The sequence below is a fragment of the Sphaerodactylus townsendi genome, linkage group LG11, assembly GCF_021028975.2.
Source record: "Sphaerodactylus townsendi isolate TG3544 linkage group LG11, MPM_Stown_v2.3, whole genome shotgun sequence".
Lineage (NCBI taxonomy): Eukaryota > Metazoa > Chordata > Lepidosauria > Squamata > Sphaerodactylidae > Sphaerodactylus > Sphaerodactylus townsendi.
Window position 1 is genome coordinate 40,504,770 of NC_059435.1, and position 21,171 is coordinate 40,525,940.

The 21,171-nt window shown below is 39.0% G+C and overlaps 1 protein-coding gene across 2 annotated transcripts in view; it reads left to right on the top strand.

Moving 5' to 3' along the window:
* Positions 1-21,171, top strand: part of SKAP2 (src kinase associated phosphoprotein 2) — a 140,741-nt gene that overhangs the window by 95,010 nt on the left and 24,560 nt on the right. For both annotated transcript variants that reach the window (XM_048510891.1, XM_048510890.1), the window contains exon 11: positions 9,434-9,546. In XM_048510891.1, the coding sequence (XP_048366848.1) occupies positions 9,434-9,546 (113 nt within the window). The remainder of the gene's footprint in view (positions 1-9,433; positions 9,547-21,171) is intronic.

The window sequence follows — 21,171 nt, forward strand, 5'->3', positions numbered from 1 at the left end:
GCATGAAAACCACTTGAGAAGGATTTATAAGGTAAACCAATTTATACAAGGTATTCCTTCCTGAATTACTTTGTAATGACTCAATTAGCTTTCATTTCTTCACAAAGGAGATTTAGCTGCATAAATTAGCTTATCATCATTGAAGAAGTGTCACTGCTAAAGGACAGTTTATAGATACAACATGCAGTTGCTGTCAAACCCATAAGAATGTAATATAGACATCTGTGTATACTTTGTGCTTGAGCAGAACAGACTTCTGTCATTCAGTGCCTAACAGGGGACAACAAGTTGCCCAGGGGACCGGCAATGTAGACATCTCTGAAAAGGTCATCTTGACACAGGCTCTGACAATCGACCCACAGCTCTGTCTTCTTTGATAAAAATCAGATAAACTTAAGACCACTAATTGATCTGCAGCCTGTTTAAATGTTGGCCATGCATATCTTCATTGCATATGATTATACCACAGAAAGCAAATGAACTGGGTTGAGAAATGCCAGCATCCAGTGATAGCAGAATGGAAGAGTGACAGCAGCATAAAAGTCAAAGTGGGACAGCCGTGCCCAATGAATGTCTCCTCTTCCCTAGCCTTGGCAACTTGCCTGTGCTAATTAACAGTGAGTTTTGAAGGAGGGAGCCGAACACAGTTTATGAATCCCCATGGTAGGGATGTAGGAACTTTGTTCTTTATACCCTTTGGGCTGAGGTCTTGGCTTAGCAAACTAACTCTTGTCGCTTATCAAAACACCTCTTTGCAACACCGACACCTCCTATGCAAGATGTGCCCTGCTGGAACACGGCCCCCTGAAGAAATGAACCTTGGGTTATCTTTCCTATCATATTTGCTCCACATCATTCTTCCACGGCTGTCAGAGAAAGGGTGGGTGAGGAGTGTGTTCAGGAAGTGTCTTTGCTATGCCCTTCCTCTCCTAGCATGTAGAAAGGAAGCAGGCCTGGTTTCCGGACTCTCACAGGAAACTATCTGAACACGTTGTTGGTAGACAGTTTGGATTTGTGTTCCCTGCAAAGGAAACAAAGCTTTGAGTCATCGGATGTTGCCAGCAGAATGGAGTACGACAAAACAGGCATTAAATTACATAGCTCTGCATGGCCATGGTAACAGAATGATTGAGGCCTTGAGGTAACTAGAGGTGTGCCCACATTTCTGTACAATGCAGGTCAGCTCCATTTCAAGAACATTATAAAGTGACCATCCTCCACTTTTAAAAACAAAACAAAACTGTAACTTATAATGTAAATAGTCCAACTCTGTGAAGAAGTAAGTTCCACTGAGTTCATTGTGGTTCACTCCTAAGCAAGATGCATAGGCTTGTAGCTTTAGTAAAAATTAATCACTGACTTTGATCGTTACAGGATCAGGGGTATCTAGAACAAAAATTTCCAGACCATGAACCTCAGGCATGCAGCTGTACAAGGAAACTGCTGTACTGGGCAATATTGGGTGGCTGGGTGGGGGGTTGGATAAGTAGAATTCAAGTGAATTGGAAACCTAAAATAGAATACTGAAAAATGTAGCAAACTTGATTTTTTCACCTGCCTCCAATCTCAGTCCTCTAGAACAGTTACCTTATATAGGGCCTGAATAGGCAGGTTGTCATTTTTGAGTCTGGGGAAGAATACTATTCCTTGGTATGTACGAGTGGATGAATGTATAACAGGTTAAATACCAGGGCAGAGGACAGGGCAAGTGCCTTTCCAAAGCACACCAGAGGAAGATGTAATGAACATCAATTATTTTCCTCCCGAGTGGTTAGCATACAGTAAATTACCCAACGTTAACATACCAGTTCATAATAAAATCAACCTCTCTGTGTTATTTAAGTTTTCCTGGTGACGGGAAAAGTGATGTGACGTTTAGTCCTCTTATGTTCACAATCTGACACACTACCAGTTAGATATTTGATATTTTATTAAGTGTGGGCTCTTCCTTCCAAAACAGGAAAGGCCTTAGGGTTGACCTCATAGGCACATACCTAGAATAGGCATAGAGATCAAACAAGACCCATACCAACCAAACACAGAACACCAAAGCAGATTTACAAACAATATAGCCAAATAAATAAATTTAAGTGATATTGAGCAGGGTGCAGACTTGTGTTCTGCCACAGGCTGCATGATAACATGAGGGACAGATGTGCGCACAGTTTTTATTCTGGCATATTTCCCCTTTTGGGATGAAGGAAAAAGGTAATATTTTATTTATGCTTGTATTTAGAACATTTCTGTGACACCTCTGCCCAGAACCTGCCTGAGGCACCTTACAAAATAAAAGTATAACTTAAAAAATCGTTAAAAATCCAGTATTAAAACACCTGCAAGGACATAAAAAAATCGACCATCTTGAATTGAGTATTAGAGTCTTCTTGAATCTTTCCTGTACAGATGTTACAAAAACCTGCAAAAACCTACAAAGACCTGTAGAAAGCTCCCTTTTCTTACTTAGTAGACCCCCCCCCCCCGCCCGATGCTTAGGAGGTTTGGAATGGGGTCACAAAGTTTACTATAAAAGGGAATATATTACTATTACCAAACATCACTCCTTTCATATAAATGCTGTACTAAGCAATAACCCACAAGCAGCCTGCAGTCCTTAAGTTCTTTATGAAGCCTGAGTATGTTGTTTAAAATTAATCTCAATAGACTCAGAATTCTAACATTTAAAGTGTGTTTCTAGAGTTCATAGAGAGATACAGTTTTAAATGCAGTGCCAGTATGACTGGGAGAGTCAAACTATGAGCAGGGGGCTGCTGGGAATTGTAGTCCATGAACATCTGGCGAGCCGCAGGTTGCAGACCCCTGAATTAGAGTGTAATCAGTTTCTTGCAAATCAGATTCTCTTCAGTGGCTCTCATGATTTCTTTCAGCCAACATGGCATATCAGTTAGAATGCCAGACTAATGGTTGGAGATCCGGTTTTCAATCCTTGTTCTGCCTTTGAAACTTGCTGAGTGTCCGTGAGGCAGTCGCATAGTCTCAGCCTAACCTACTTCACAGGTTGTTGCGAGGATAAAATGGAGGACAAGAGAACAATATAAGCTGCTTTGAATCCCTATGGGGGGGGGGGCGGAAAGGGGAGTATAAATTAAATAAATCTGTATATAGGTTTGGTGAGTATCACTAGCTGCCCTGATATTGCTACAGCAATGAGGAAGGATATGACCAGTTGGACTATTCATTGTAGTATATGATTATATTACCTTCTCAGTTCAGCAAACAGGTTTTTCATTGCTGAGCCTTAATAAATTGAAAGTTTGGTGTCTCTCTGTTGTGAGAGGATCCACATACCCTTACAAATTTAATCAGCAATTGCACAAATATTCCACAATGACAATTTGTTCTCCAGCTGTGGTATGGCATTCATGCCTATGCAAACTATTGCTGCTGCATGTTAATGATGTACAACCAATCTCTTGTTTCTAATCCAGCACAGAAAAAGAGATCTGATCTGTGGTAAAAAATATTGATATTTTCCCTTGTTCTTAAATTTTTATGGACTGACCTATACATTTACATAGGCTACATACAATATCCTTGAAACAAAGCACCATAATAGTGATCCCCCAGCATGAAATATAGTTCACTCAATGGTTGTAACACTTCTGCATTGCAGTGACCTCTGATCTTTCCCAGACAGGTAAAGATGTAATGCTAGACTGTTTTGTTATGTAGGGTAGCAAGCAGACAAAGGCTCATTCCGCACATGCAGAATAATGCACTTTCAAACTGCTTCCAGTGCTCTTTGAAGCTGTGCGGAATGGCAAAATCCACTTGCAAACAGTTGTGAAAGTGGTTTGAAAACGCATTATTTTGCGTGTGCGGAAAGGGCCAAAGAGAATTCTTGCCTTAACCAGAGGTCACATGACACAAACCTCTTCTAACCTTACTTAAGAATGTAAGATGTTTTTTACATCAGAAGTTTGTTTTTTTCCCAGCAAAAAATGTGCATGGGATTTTCTATCTGTACGCCCATGCACCTTAAGCAATTAACAGTGCAGTCACTTCACTTTAAACCTTCGATTTAGTCTGGAGTAACTCTGCATATGGTTGCACTGTAACTGACACATTTTAACAGAAGTCATTCCTTAAATGCCTTTTCATCTGGAGCTTGGGTATGGATGGTGGAAAGTGTCATTCTGCTTCGCATGTTCTTTATTGCACAATCCTGTGCATGTTTACTCAGAAATGAGTTTCACCTTCTTTGAATGGCTTATTCCTCTGCATGGGGCTGTTGCTTGCTTTGATATCTAATCATCTGGGTCTTGTGACAATTAAAGCTTAGCAGAGAGCAAGCCAGCTGCCTCACCCCACAAACTACTCAGTGGGGCAGTCACATTTTCCTCATCTCTTTTGGAACCCCACCACTTAAAATTAAGATTGTCAAGAACCGCTTTCATAGTGGAATGCTTACATGTCTTTACAGCAGTAAGGATGTTCATGGAATAAATTGGAGAGAGATGAAAGCTGAGGGAGGGTTGTGTTCAGTTTAAGCTTTTAACACACCATTTGGAAAATGACATTAAAGCTGTTTACAGCAGTTAGATTTTGCACAAATGCCAATCTGAGTATCAAATCGTATATTTTAAAATTATTAAACATCAGTTACTTTAAAAAATTATATGTATGTATGTGATTCTTACTTGCAGTGATGCATGTTTCTTGGTTCTGCGAACTTCACAAGCAAGCAAAAGCATCTTTGCTCCCCCCCCCCCTTTAAATTTTTTATTAACCGTTGAATATTTTCTGGAGTTGAATGTGCTGAAGCATGTCACTTTATTAAATCACCTGTTTTTGTGATGGGATGATAAAATAGAGCAGAATTATCTGCCATATTTTTTGCTATGACTTCCTGATGGGGTTTTTTGTTTGTTTTTTGTTTGGGTTTTTTGGCAATGCATTTTGGTTGCTGTTTTCTAGTTCCCCAAACCTGGGTAGCCTAACTTGAATATTATGAAAATTGGTTTCAAGGTCTAGAAGCCAAGCATATTTAGTATGGACATTTCCCACCTATTGCATTTTGTTTGTAACTTGCATATCATAAACACTAGGGAAGGCTCAGGGGAGAGAGATCTGCCCATTGGCTTATGCCAGACCAGACTGACCTTTCTTACATATTCTGCCTGCCTTTCTTCTCTGAGTCAGCAGCAAAGGATGTTGGGAAGAGATGTGGCTGGCTGCCATTTTCCACTGCCCCTTCTTTTGCTGCTTCAACAGTACATAGTTCTTCATCTGCTCCTCACTTATGTGAAAGTAAAAAAGAAATTGCAAGCAGGTAGTTAAGAGATCCTTGCTGTTCTCCTAAGTCTCTATCCCTTGACAATTGTATGGTAAAGACAAAGGCCCCTCTTTTAACTTTTATAGTTTAGCCTTGATTAGGAAGACAATTAATGGTCACTGATCTAGGAAATGTTCGTGTTTCTTTATGAGAGCAAGCTGACCTGCAGAAATAACCAAATGGAGCCCTTTGTGGCACAGGGATTACATTATCACCTGCTAGTGTCTACAGATCAAGCTGCTCTTAATGGCACCATGGAAGAGGCCAGTAAAAAAAAATTGGCTTGAGTGGGCAAGAGTGTCTTGGGTGGGGGAGGGCAGGAAGGTGTGGCTTGGGGTGGAGGTGGAAAAGTGAGTCTTGGAGTGGAGGAGGGTGGAAAGGTGTGAGGCTTGGGGTGGGGAAGAAGTGCAGCTGAGAAGGGGTTGGAGGGGCAGGAGGGTTTTGGAGGGCTGGCAGAGCAGCATGTGCTGCCACTTCTGGCCCAGATGGACTTTTTTTGGGAGCGAGAGGGTTTTGGAGGGCCAGCAGAGCAGTGTATGCCAAGGCCATGCTGCTTCGCCAACCGGGATGGACTGTTGAGGGTGTGGGGAACCAGAAGGATTTTGGAGGGCTGGTGGAGCAGCTGTGCCAAGGCGCTGGTGCTCTGCCAGATGGGATAAACTGTTGGGGTGGGGGGAGGGTTTTGGAGGGCCGGTGGAGAAGCATGCACCAAGGGATCACTCCTCCACCGGAAAGGGCTGTTAGGGGTGGGAGAGAATTGGGAGGGTTTTTTGGTGGGCTGCCAGTGCAGTGGGTACAAAGATTCCCCTGCACTTCTGGCTGGTCTGGTCTTTGGGTTGTGGGAGGTGAGGGAAACCAGGAGGGTGTTGGGGTGCCCAGCAGAGCCGGACTTTGTGAGTACTGCTTGCCGGTTGGTGGAGGGTTTGTTGTTGCAACATTCCTTCCCTTCGTCAATTATAGCTTAGGATTGTGTCTATTAACGTTGATGGGAGTTACTCCAGATACATTTATTTATGTATTGAACACATATTTTTCTTGCCTGCCCATCCAATTCTGGTCTATTTGACAGCTAATCAGTAAGCTCTTTAGAAAATCAAAATCAATAGTGGAAAGAAATTGCTTTCAAGCCAACACACATAGAACCTCGCCTAATTCCTCAAGGCCTGAGAAAATCAAGGAGATCTCTTTGCAAAAGCCAGAAAGAAACTAGCAGGTGACATCTCAAAGGACTGAGCATCTAGCAAGGTGCTACCACTGAAAAAGTCCTGCCATCTTTAGCTGCTGCCAGTCTTGCTTCAGCCAAAGAAAGCTTCTTGTATAAGATTTACTTAGGGAAGAGAGAGCAGATCAGAAAGATAGTACATGCGATGTTGGTCAATGTTGTATTATTATTCCATAGCATATTCAGTAACAGAAGCTTAAGATAGCTTTTGCTCATGTTCATGATCTGATCAGTTTTTGGAAAAGCCCACTCTTTGCTTTAGGCATTCTCTCTGGTTACTCTGTATATTTGGGGGACTGGGTCTAGGATGGGGAGAAGAGAGGAAGGATTCCAAGACCTTTGGGTGCCTGTCAGTACCATCATTTTCTTAATCAGATTTGTCCCAGCTAAATTAATTCCTTTTTGTCTTTGCTGTCTCTCTTGTATCTCTGTCCTTTTTCTGGAGCAATTTTTTCTACTGCTCTACTTAACAGCAAACATTGTCCAGTCACTTTGGTGTTGTAATTGGCTCTGTGCATCCCCAGCTGCTATGGATGCATTGCATAAGCTGTGGAGAATCTCTCTCTCACTTTCTCTGCCTCTGTTTCCAATTTGTAAAATGGGAATAATAGTGATAATGGGGACTAATGTATTAAAGAATGCAATGCAATTCGGTGTTGGAGTGGTTTCAGCCAACATGGTGGTTTTTAGCTTGCCTTTTCTTAGTTTACCATTCTAATTTTGACTACACAGTTATGACCACTTCTGTATCTCATTACATTAGCAGGAGAGAGAACTGCTTCTGCTTATTATAGGAAATAGGACCCTCCTGAGTAAACAAACGTAAAATAATAAATACAGATATTCTCAGACCATCCACTTTTTTTTCCTAAGGCTTTGTTTTGTCGTACACAGTTCTAGTTGGGAGGGAGGGGAAGAAAGGCTGAAATTCTATGGACCATATTTTTTCTACAGTTCGTACATTTTAAATTCATCCTTCTGAAAAATAAACTCCTGGGTGCTGTACAGCATTGTATCATAGTGTGAGCCAATGAAATTACCCAAGTAAGCCAAGCATATACAATCATACATATTGTGGATGTTGCCATCCTGAGTGCCCTCTTGTGTTATACAAGAGAAATTGAGCTTTTCTGGTTGGACAGGGAAACATCTGCCTATGACTTTCCATAAAAAATGTGAATATTGTGCTGGAAGGCCTGTGCCTTTTTTAAAAAATCACTGTTTTAAAAAGTAGATAGGTTAAAACTGGAGGGGAAAATTGGTTGAACAGATAATGATTACAATGGGATGGGGGTATTACTTTCCAAAATGCTTTATCACTGAGGATTTTACAGATCAGTATTAACTATTCCATTTTTACAGTGGTATTCTAATGACGTGCAAATGCTGTTGGTGTTTTTTTGAAGGTTACCACAAAGGCAGTTTTTAAATAGCAAAGAATAAAGATGTATAGTGCCATCCAACTGAGTAATTTCAGTCTAAGCATACTGATTTCTGTGAGTTTAAACCCAGAGGATTGCTTGGGTGATCTCTCAAACCGAATAGTTCTGGAATCCTCACCACCAAATTAGAAGGTTTTAAATTATTACAGTATTTGTCTTCAGCCAGGTTAGTATTTACATGATGCAAACAAGATTTTCAGGGTGCAAGCTTTTGAGGGTCAAAGTTCCCTTTGTTAGATACCCTGTTTTCCCAGAAAATAAGCCCTAGCATGATTTTTTGGGATTTTTGGAGGATGCTTGAAATATAAGCCCTACTCCAAAAATAAGCCCTAGTTACAGATTCCCCATCGCAGCTGATCTGGTCATGTGGGAGGCACAAAATCATAGAAAAAAATAAGGCAAAATCATAAAAAAAGAATAGTTTCCCTGAAAAGAAGCCCTAACTCATATTTTGAAGCAAACATTAATATAAGACCCTGTCTTATTTTCGGGGAAACCCGTTACCTATCTGATGATGGGAGCTTTGATTCTCAGAAGCTAATATCCTGAAAATTGGCCTCCCCAGGTGCTACTGGACACAAGTCTTTCTGTTCTACTGCAGACAACATGGCAGCCCTCTGAAACTATTTACATAATACAGCTGCTTGTCTCATTAGAGTTACTGACATCCTTTTCTGAGTTCATTCAGCCAGTTGAGTTCTTATGGAACTGAAAACAGGAAATCGCTTGGCATGTGCACAGAGGCTTCGTTTGTCTCCTACTGTGTTGATTTCTGTGTTTCAGTGAGTGCTTCCCTCTGTATGGTAAGAATATGACAAAGCATTTATTACTGTGTTATGGTGGCATTACAGAACAGACAGTGCTAAAATAATCAATCAGTTAATGGTCTGTATGGCAGTTTGAGCGTAGCATATTCATTGTGCTTATGTTCTTAGAAGGATGAGCTTATGGCTACAGTGTGTGTTGCATATTTAGCTAGAACTTAATGTCCTAAGCAGATGCTGACACAAATATTTTTAAAATGCAAGGTTAGCTTTAGAGATACTACTGCCCCTTCCCAAAAAATTCAGCCAAGGAGCCCGTCTTTTTATCCGAAACTGAAACATACAAAACACTTGCTTTGCCTTCTGTTCACTGGTTTTCTTCACCTTGTTAGCAAATGTTAACCTTCATAGGAAAACATATGCTTCTTTCTTGAAATAAGCTGGAGTTCAGCTCTGTGCTGCCCTGTGAGAACTTGTAGCTGCATGTTTGGGAGCAACATGTTTTCAAAGACTATGAGAAGTGGAGCTTGTTTTTCACCTTTTCTGCTGCACTCTGTGTTGGGACTGACAAGGCAGGGTGGACTCTCTCTCCCAGAGCTGAAAAATGTTCTTTAACAAGTCTTTGAGTGGCAGGGTATTTATAACCTTGACAATCAAAGTCTCAGTCACATAAACTGACAAAGCCTCATGTATGCTGCTTTTCCTTCCCCAGGCAATAAAAACATAGATTATGCTAATTTCTACCAAAGTATGTGGGACTGCACCGGAGATGTTCCTGATGAACTGACATTCAAGCGTGGTGACGTTATCTACATTCTCAGCAAGGTACAGTATGCTACTGGGAATAGATAGATAGGAGAGGATAGTTAGAATTAAACAAAAAAGCAGCCTTGCTCCCATCAGGGGTGGGGATAAATTGGCACTTCCTTTACATCCTTTGCATTCAGTTAGAAGTTCCTTGCACATTCATTATTTTGTCAATTGAATGTAATCACATTTTGAAGTGCAATTGTGCAACCGGAATTGCCTTTAAAGCCATGTTTATCACTGCTGGAAATCTTGGCTTCCAGCCACCGGAGAACTTCCCTCCAAGACAATGCTCTTATTGCATGCAAAGGTTTCCCCTGTCAACTAGGCTATGTGGTGTGTCCATGCGGTTGTTTGTTTGTTGGGTTTTCTTTAAACATTTCCTCTTCCTTGTTAGTCTGGTGTGTGCTTTTTCAATATTTTCCACAACACGACTCAAGGACCATCAGAGCCCTCCGGGGATCGGGTGGTATATAAAATATAATATAATAATAATAATAATAATAATAATAATAATAATAATAATAATAATAATAATAATAATAATAATAATAATAATAATAAATCCAGCTCTTCTTCTTCGTTGACCTCTCTCAAGCCAGTATAGTAATTTAGGACTGATACTCTGCTGTGATTTGCATGCATACTTAAACAGACAGGTGCAAAATCCTCAGGACCTGTACTTCTGTTTATTTTAAAATCAACAATTTTTTAGGACTTAGGAGTCTCTGCTTTGAAAGTGTGTAATGCTTGTAAAAACTCTAATCTACCACAGCTCTTGTTGCAAATTCTTCAAGTGTCAGTGCTGTCCTGTTGGTTTCCTAGCAAACTCTGAACTGACACCTCCTAATAATAATAATAATAATAATAATAATAATAATAATAATAATAATAATAATAATAATAATAATAATAATAATAATAATAATAATAATAATAAAATCAGAGCTGATATGTGTCGTAAGCTCTCAGGTTCAGTGCACCTTCAAAATTTTTTACTGCCGTAGGCTAATTTTCTTTTGTATATTTTCTGAATAGTGCAGCATTTTCACCTTCAGCAAGTTATACAAGTATCAGATGCAAAATCTCCACAAACATTTCCTCTTTCTGTATTTACAGTGGACGAAGCTATGACATCTTTTTAATCTACCAAAGATTATATTTTTCCAGCCATGGTTGTACCTGGTTGACTCTTTTCAGGGTTTGCCTGAAGCCACAGGGCACTTCTGGTATGGAGTCAAAGCCTGAGGGCACGCTGAGGAGTTCCTTTTTGAATCTGATCTTTGTTATGTGCAGAGTTGGCAGATGACTGTATTGTAATCACTCCTGCACCATGATTCACGTGTACCTCCTATTCTTCACAATGGGGACCCAAAGGGATGGATAACATCCTCCTCCTCAACAATTTATTCTCCCAACAACCATGTGAGGTAGGTTATGCGAAGAGTATGTGACTGGCTCAGGGTCACCCAGCAAGCTTCCATGGCAGAGGGGGGATTCGGCTTAGAGTCTCCCAAATCCTAGTCCAACACTGTAGGGCTGGACTACAGTATACATTGCTGAAAACACAAGATGCCACACTGATACTGTCCTTATCAAATGCAAATCAGTTATGTGATTGTGGCTAGAACTACTTGCAGAAGAAGTCATTTTGCTGACTGGAACCTCATCTTGTGCTTCTTTTTCATTGTCCACTTATCACATATTTAAAATATATCAGATATACCACATAAATATATATCAAATGTAATCATGATTATAGTTTTTAATGAAATTGGATCCAACCACCTTTTCTTCTGGTAACAAAGGAAGAATTCTTCTTTGACTGCCAAATCATGCTGAGAATTATGAGACCTTCATGCCCAAAAGTCATGTGGGACTTGGACTCCAGTATGCATGGAATTGGGTGAGGAGGAGTGAAAATGGTGGCTCAATCCAACCCAAATGTTACTATGTTTCAAAATCTTTATTTTGTTAATACTCTTTTTTCCAGCAGAGACATAGTAGTTAAGAGCAGGTGTACTCTAATCTGGAGGAACCGGGTTTGATTCCCCGCTCTGCCACCTGAGCTGTGGAGGCTTATCTGGGGAATTCAGATTAGCCTGTACATTCCAACACACGCCAGCTGGGTGATCTTGGGCTAGTCACAGTTCTTCTGAGCTCTCTCAGCCCCACCTACCTCACATGGTGTTTGTTGTGAGGGGGGAAGGGTAAGGAGTTTGTAAGCCCCTTTGAGTCTCCTCTAGGAGAGAAAGGGGGGATATAAATCCAACTCTTCTTCATTTTTAAAGATAGAGAATGAGATATGAGCCTACTCAGTAAGTTCCTGGCAGATCAGAATTTGAACCCACACCTACCACCTGTTATACACTGTATTACATCATTAAGCAGAGTCCTGGTAGTATACGAAAACTATATGTTGTATCACTGTACTAAGTTGACTAAGCAAACTGAGACCAAATGCAATGCCCTGTAATGTGTTAAGCCCTTAAAACTCTTAAGCCGCTCCTTTTTTATTAAATAAAAGTAACATTTGTTCAGTGTTAACATAGTACATAGTAAATTTGAATATTTCATTACATACAACAACAAAAAAGGAAAAACACAATAGGTAGATGAAAAATACAAAATACATAACATTAAAACATATCTATCTTATTTCTATTTATTTTTAATCACTCTTATTTAGAGCTTTTATTATTTTGACATTGACATTATTTTCTAGGATGTCACTCTTAAAATTATGTGGCATCACACTAAGTTTGTGGACTAATTTCCTTTTAAGTTGCAATATCCCTATTCTCAAATTTGTAATAAAGGAAAGAGAACAATAACTTCCATTCCAATATTATTCCCTTATACATACAAGATCAAGAGAAAAAAAATGCACCGGACTACAAACCATTAAATATTTTTTCATATAAACTGGGAATTAATATAAACTGGGAATTACTTCAAAATTCATATAAACTGGGAATTACTTCAAAAAGAATTCTTCAAGGGGTTCCACGGGTCTTCTTTTTTTTCCTGCTTTCCTCTTCCAATTATATTTTTAAATCCATCTTGTTCCTCGACATAAATTCTTGGGCTTTGGTTACCATGTTAATATTAAATTTCTTCTTTTTATATGTGCAGAGTACTCCTTCAATTGGGTCCCATCTGAAAATAATCTCATTTTTTTCCAACACTTCCGTTAGGAATGCATAGCCCTTCCTCTTTTGCAGCAGGCGAACTGGAATTTCTTTAAGCACTATTAGCTCACATTCATCGATCTTAGCTCTGGATTGTGAGTGATACCTTAATATAGCATCTCTCATTCTCTTTCTCACAAAGTTTATGATGACATCACGAGGCACTTTTTTTTTCTTTTGCAAAGTGTGAGTTTACTCTATAGAGTCTATCAATCTCCTTGATTGCATCGCATAGTCCAAGCTTAGGTAAACTCTTTAGCCACTCCTACATGTTACCGAGTGCATTGTAGTTTTCCATGTGTACATTGTTGGAAACATTGTTACTTGAAAAGGCAGCATGGGGACGAATGAACTTATAGTAATGTAAAAATTATGGGACTCTGATTAATATATATTCAGTCTATTGTAGCAAGTCCCAATAGTTTGAAATTTTCTTCTCTGAAGTAATTTCTTTTCCAAAGCTGGATGTACCCTGTTTTTCTTGTTGCAATTTTCAGCAAAATGAGATTTTGTGTCAGCACTGAATTTAGGGGCACTGAACAATAAAGTGCCAAAGAATAATCTATCTGGTTGCCACTAAACTCCTGTTCAAGGTCTGACTGATCATTACCAACCAGACAGAGGGTTTGTTAAAAATATAATTGAGGTAAAATATAATCATGAGCCTTCTAAGTTTAAAGACCCCAAACAAATATTTCTTAACCCTCTCAATGTTTCAGCTCTGTGCCATTTGGATGATTCTTGGATGATGTTTCAAAAACATTTTTTCCACCATCTAGTGGCTGAAAATGAGCAATGCAAGTGTGGAGAGATTGTAATGTGTACAGATCCAAAATGGTGTCATAAATTCAACTTCAGCTTGATCTTTGCTATTGCTTATTACTTTCTGACCATATTTCAGTTCCCTGTTGACATTAATCCTGAGAAAATCTCATTTTGCTTATAAGAAATTAAATGCAATTATTATATGTTGTAGGAAGAATGCAGTATGAGTCAGAAGATCAAGTGCTTGAGTAGGCACAAAGCATTACTTCAACAGAGAACATTTAAATAAAAACAGGCAAGTTAGTAATGAAAGGCAAAATATTTCCTTGGGGCTTTTACCAATAACTTCTTTGTGCAAGTTTTGCCCAAAATGCCATTGATTTTTTTTTTCACACCATGTCTTTATACACTTTCCTCTCAATATTAATACTGGAAACAATTGCGAATTTGGTTTTAAAAAACCCAGTTGCACTAGAGATACTTTTTAAAAATAGATTTTTCATTGCTTTTGTGTTCATCGGATTGATCTAATTGAATTGGATTGTAGTCACTGTAAGTGCAGGTGAATTCATATAATGGAACTTTCCTGGGTCCCTTTTCCTGCTGCATCCTGCTTTTGTGGATTAGTGTGTCTTTGGGAACATTGGGGAGGGGGCTACACAGGTTTGCAGTGTGTGTGTATTGGGGGGGGGAGTAAGCAGAAATCGCACACAGACACAAGATTACTTCTTGCTCAAGCAGTCATGCTAAGTTCCAATCCATTGAAAACAGGCAATTATGCACATGTTGACACAAGAAAATGTATTGGGTAGCATTCAATATCACAAGCTTTATATTCTGCTTGTTCCAAACTGTTTGCCACAGAAGTTTTGATGGTAGTAAACTGGGAACATTCAGTCATAAGTATAAATTTGCCTTTTGTGGATCAGCTCCAGCAAACAAACATGTGAAGAATAAAGAGACAGGTTTGCTTTTTTCTTTTTTTTCAGCGATGTTTCCTATAAACAGAATGTTCACAGATGTATATTCCTAGACTTTTTGAAAAGGTGTTTACCATATATACATTTCCAGGTTAGTGGAATTTGTAATCCTAGGCCCAGCACTACAAAAAATGTCATCCTGAATACCTTCTTTTCTTATTAGTCAGGTGTTTTCTTGTTTCCTTTATTCAAGTTTATTTGGAAGAAAAAAAAATCTTTAGGTGGTTTCCTGTGTCTAAAAGAGTACTTGAGGAATACGCAGAGGTATCTAAGTTCACACTTGTGGCTGACTCTTTGCAAAAAAACAAACAAAAATGTTTATTGACTTAATGTGTTTGTCTCTTTAAATAAACCTCTCCTGACTTCTGGCAAGGTCCTAAAGCCACGTGTTTGAAATGGGTACATTAACCACAGTTCAACCAATATTGTTGAATCTCCAATCCTGCTTCACGATTTAAGCAATTCTTTCATACATTGGGAATTGTTATTGCATAGTATAGTTTTAGAAACCAAACATGACTAAGTGACAGCCAGTTTTGCTTCACTAACTTGAGTCCTCCCAGGGACCTGGAGCATGGCAGTTCAACAGTTCATGTACTTAAACGTGACTGTATGCTTTCATTGGGGTCAGAGGCCTTTTTAGGAGCCTGTTGTGACCCATATTACACATAAGAAGCCATTTTGTCATAAGATTGTCAAATTGCATAATTTTATGTGCCAGATGGAAATGATTATGGCATCATGTTGAGTATATTAGCGGGCACCCTCATTCTTCTTGCTGCCTATTATCTTATAACAGAAATCTGGATTCAGGCATTTATCTTATAAACAGTCATTCTACCAACCAGACTTCAAGGCTGGTATTTTGAGAGCAATAAATAACAGTCGTTGGGATGCTGTATAGCATACCTTCAGAGGGTAAGGCTGAAAGTATGCTGCTTTCCAGTTTCTCGTTCTGTACATGCCAGTGCAAAATTACGCAAATGGTTGAAACATGAGGTATAGACATACCTTTTTGCTTGGGTACCTGTGGAGCTTTTGCAATATGTAATATACGCAATACTGATTAGTTTTGCTATTGCAAATATATAATGAGGGTCAGATCAGCTTTGCAGGCAGGAGAGCTTTTCTCAGTTCTAAAACCTTGAAATGAAATATACCAAACCTTTCCCTTTTATATCAAAAATCCAGATTTTTCTCACAAAATAAAGGGTTACCCACAGGTCTGTCTGCAGCTTCTATATCTAGTGAGACCCTTCTGAGACTGAAGAAGGGTTTTCGTCTTACGCAGAATTTAAATTTTGGGTTGTACTAGTTGAAAAATGAGTTTGGTTAAGAGCAAGGTGCTTGAAATGAGCAAACTGGCTTTCTCATCAGTTAGGACTGCTTCATCTGAGATAGAAACTTGTTGTTTGAGGTCACCATGCATTTGGAAAGTTTACTCATAAGGAAAAGGACTCTACGGTAGTGAAAGCCTTTGGGGGGGGGTGCATTTTGTATATGTGGAGCGCCCTTGATTTGGCAGCCTGCAACATGCTTTCTCAGAGGAGTTACAGTCCTGTAAGGTATACCAGGCTAATTGACCAGTTTTTAGAAGCATGGAACCAGATTGCAAAGGCAATGTAGTCTTAACTCCTTAACCAAAAGGCAACACGGTTCAGGCACTGGTCACATGCTGTTCGGCTTGCATAAACATAGACTTTTAGCTAGAAGTTCAGGCTAAACTTTGTACTGGTCTAACTACTTCTAACATGACTATGATGATTTAGTAACTCAATGTCTGGCATTTTTGCTGTTTGGGTGCCTTTAAAATACCTTAAAACTCTCAATGCTAATTTGCTGGTGCAGTTAATGTGCCAAGAGTGGCATAGGAGTGCTGTATATACATCTGGTTTTATCATGGGGGAAGGGAGCAAGGGACACATTGGTAAAAATCTGGCACACTATCACTTTAAGTAAATGGAACCGAAGTTTAATATAACTTGGAAGATTTTTTCATCAAATTTTTGAAGAGCTTTTTATTTTGTATTTTAATTCATTTCCCATATATGGGGTTAACCATGTGCCAACACAACCCATCATTTCCCATATATGGGGTTAACCATGTGCCAACACAAACCATCATTTCCCATATATGGGGTTAACCATGTGACAACACAACCCATCATTTCCCATATATGGGGTTAACCATGTGCCAACACAACCCATCATTTCCCATATATGGGGTTAACCATGTGCCAACACTACCTCCTCTATAATATTTTAAAGGGACTGCCAACAACAATCTCCCTTCAGAAACAACATTATATATGCATATTGTAATTTCTTGTGTCTCAGTGATGACTAAAGAACCTCAATTCATTTTACCTTTGAAAGATCGGGATCTTTACTATATACTTACAATGAATAAGCCTGCTGATAAGAAATAGTATTGTTTATGGGCCAGTGATAAGGATAAAGTACCTGGGACTTTTTTGTTTAGAAAAAAGGTGACTGGGGGTGAATTGAGAGAAGTCTACATGGTGCAAGGATAATGGACCTCTAGAAATGTTCTTTCTGTCTTTTCATACTAGAACTATGAAATCAATTGGTAATAGATTTAAGACAGGCCAGTGAAAGTGCTGCTTCACATTATGGGTAGTTGACTTGTGAAACTCACTGCCTCCAGTTGTGGTTATGACTTGGATGGATTTAAAAGGTGATTGGATAAATTTATGGAGGGCAGGTCTGTTGGTGACTCTTAGCTATGATAAATTCTAGATGCTGCAGAGCAGTAAGCCGGTTAGGACTGTTACCAGTGGGAACCTGCTTGTGGGCTTTCCCCCACTGTCTGTCTGGTTTTTGAAGAATGCTGGAGTCGCTGAACCAACACATAGTTTAGGAGCTTAAATCATTTGAAGTTCATATAATTTAAACAGTTTAACTATATCTAAAATTGCAATGCATAGAATTGCTGCTACTGTGCAATCTTAGAGTAACTCCAGTGTAAGTCCAGTGGATTGCACCGTTGAACAGTCAGTAGTCTGCTCAAAGAAATTTCCTCCCAAGTTAGTGAGGTATTTGGGGAAGAAGAAACAAATGTGTCTAGCTAATTTAGGTGCCTGTCACACATGCCTTTACAAATGCCACTCTTAGCTATTCCCTGGTTTTACTACCCCTCCCCCCAAAAATCACAAAGTATTTTTCTTCTTTACTTCTCCCAAACACACGCACATTTGCCTTTAAGCAATTCATTATGTGCTCCTTTAATTTCTTTCGAGTGTTATTTTCATAGAATAAAGCATTACCGTTCTCTGGGATCTTGATAGCATTTCTACAGAAGGAGAAAGAAGCTTTGTGTTGGTAATTACCTAACATTGTCGGGAGCTGACTGCAGGCTTCTTCCTAGTGATAACAGAATAACCACATAATGTAGCTTTATAGCACATGATTAATAGAAAATAATTACACATCCTACAAAGGAATGCAATATTTCTTATAAATTGACTGGAATGGTTTCCTGCAGATTAAAGGACTCTTCATTATTTTATCAGTCTCTCTGAAGTGGAGTCAATTGCCAGAGCCAAAGCTGATGGAAAGAATACACAGTGTACCTGAATACACAACCAGATTGTAGGCTTAGTCATACCCAAAATAAGGTATAAATAATTTGTTTACACGCAAGGCTTTCACAATGCTAGTTTTCCATTTAGTCTTTCATATTTTGGCCGGAGTGCCATTTGATTAGTACTGTCCATTCATTTGTTTTAAAACAAACAAAAGCAGTTCCTTTTAAATTCCAGATCTGTGCTGAGAATTCTGATACAAGTATTTTAACAATCCCTTGGGTAATTTGATGCATTTAAGGTGGTTTTGCAAACTTTAAACCTCTTACTGCAACCTATTTTAATTGCTGCTTTCCAGAAAAAATAAAGTGTGGCAACTAATAGATCGCATGAAACTAGAATCTATGAAGTTCTCTAATGAATATATTTCCCATAAAGATGAATGTTTAGAATTTCTTCTTTTTTCCATGCTTTTTAGTGCAGTATGTCTAGCATATGACTCTCAAGGTAGCCTGAATCAATTGCCTTTCATTGTTACTGTAAGTAATGTATTGTAACAGAACAGCAGCACCAAATTGGATTTGGCATCTGCATGTGTACATTACGAGCATTTTAAGAAAGTGCTGTAAATACATTAACCAGTTAAAAGAGGGTCTTTCGACAATAATGGCTGCAGCCTTAAGGTTAAAACATTGCATTTCCCATAAAGCAGGACTGTGTTTTCATTCCTGAATCAGATCCCCCAATTGGGATTCATGTTGCTCTTGAGGTTCATTCCATGAATCATGGCAAAGTAAAAACATCTACATTATGGTCTTCTCCCTTCTGCAGCATATCCATAAGTTAGCTTACTAGACTGCTACATCACCAATCACTTTTTAACGTTTAGCTTAACCAGTAGTGTGGAATGGTATATTCCTAAACAGTAAGCAGTGGCAAGGTTTCAGAAATCAGTGTTTTAATTTTTATTTGATTGGAGGCTTCTGATGTTGCTTTTCCAAAGCATGTGTCATTTCCCAACATGGACTACTTTCATGTTGTTATTGAACACAGAACTTTCATTCTTTGCCATTTGTTGTAAAAAGACTCAATGGTCACTTAATGAAAACCCGCTCACAAACTTCATGTTTGCTTTCTGACCCATCTATGGATATTTTCTCCCATCCCATGCCCAAAATGGTGGGTTCCCTTCCCCTTGTCCTGGAAAGCTTTCTTGGCTAGATTCCTCAAGCACAGGTGAGGGCTGGCATCATGAGTGATTAGTTGCTCTTTAAGTCTGTGGAGACATGGATTTGTGTATTTAAGCCAACTAATGTGGAATAAAACATGTGTTTATTAAACAAACACACACAGCTGGAACATCTGAACCCCTAGTGAGACAACAAGCTCCTCTTGCCTTTAAGGGTTTTGGCCTCAGAACAATCACTCCCAATGCTGCAGCAAGAGTAATTCGCATCCTGGCAGAGCCACCCAATTGTGGTATGCGTGGATGAACTGGCATCATTCACTGCAGTGTGGAAAGGGGGAATAGCATTTCTTCGTTTGGAGCTCTTTTCGTTCCCCTGAAGGCATACAATTTGGAAAACAGAGCTTGGGCATGCTTCGTATTATAGATGCTTTGCTATTTAGTGCATCACACAGCTTTTATTGCCTGTTTCATGTTTTTAATATTGTAAACAGCACAGAAGAATGTAGTCATTTTCTTTCTAAACCAGTGTTATACCCATTGCAAAAAAAAAAACTGCAGTGAAAAGTAATCCTTCAGTTTAAAAGCTTAGAATTTGACCATCTTTTGCAACTCAGCACAGACTTCTCCTACCATTTCAAGGCTACACAGGACGTCAGGTGGCGTCCTGCTCAAAGGAAGGGCTCAATGTGCTCTAAGAAACTAGACATCTTCTGGCTCGTATGAACAGCACTGACTGGGTTAAGGGAGCAGTGGAGGCAGGATGGACATGTGGAATGTGAAGACTGGAATTGAGGGAAGGTCTACGTGGGGAAAAGAAATATTGCATGAGAATCTGTCCCTTGAAGGAAACTGTTGCAGAAGCATAAGTAATTTTGAACTTTGGAACATCCACCCCATTAACTGATCTAGAAGCGGACCAGTAATGCTAACTACATATTGTAGTAGAATGGTGATTGTCTTATATACCATTTGTGTGTTCTGCTTCCCTAGATTCTCATAGGGTCATTGTCTGGGTTTTTTTTTTCAAAGCCCCCATTTAATACAGCCAGACAATATAGAAGGGTGCAGTTTAGCCACTGAAAGTTATTATGCTACGATTAGAATTGGTCTTAAGACAAAAAAAAATTAAATTTGTATCTTGCACTGCTCTTATGTGGTATTGGTTCTGGAAAATACTATTTTCTTTAACCATGGCATACTTGTTTTGTTTCATATTTAAACCTAACAAATTTCAGAGCAAAATACATTCATCAACTGTCAAAACATTTGAAAACTGTGATAGGATTTTTGGCAGGACGTAGCACTGGATTTTGTGAAGAAACATTTGAGGAGGTTGCATGGACACCGTTATTCAAGTATTTGGATTTAAACATTGCACAAACTAATCCAGGTGCTTTACAGCTTACAGCTATATTGTTGAATGGATCCCAGCTGATCTTCTTACCTCATTATAAAGTATTAGCAGCTGCTCGTATGGCTTTGTTTGAAAGAATGTTAAAAGACAAGAGCTGAAAAATGTTGCAGGGAATATGAAAGTGATTCAGAAACTGTTGGCTTAGATGTTCACATAATAAGTGGAAAGAAATATTATTATAAAATTATTTGAGTTGCAAGAGGAGCTTTAAAGTGGAGTTTTTGTTGATGATCTGTACAATAAAAAATCCTAAACATAAATGTAGGAGCAGGATTTCTGTTAAAATGGCTGTCACTTGCATAGATGGCAAAAGCTGCAAAAATGGGCCATCCACTGACTGGGCAGAAGTTTTTATATACCCTGGCACAGCTGCCCAGGGTATGAAAAAAAATTATATATTAATATTTAAAGGAGGGGAGTGCTCAAAAACAGGACTGAAGAGTACTATGTTCCAGGAAATAAAATCCTGGAGGAGGCGGCAGATTTCAGAATTGTTCTTCCCTATAATTCATTGTGGAATTCCCAGCCTTATCTCTGCTAATACTTTTCATACTGTTGC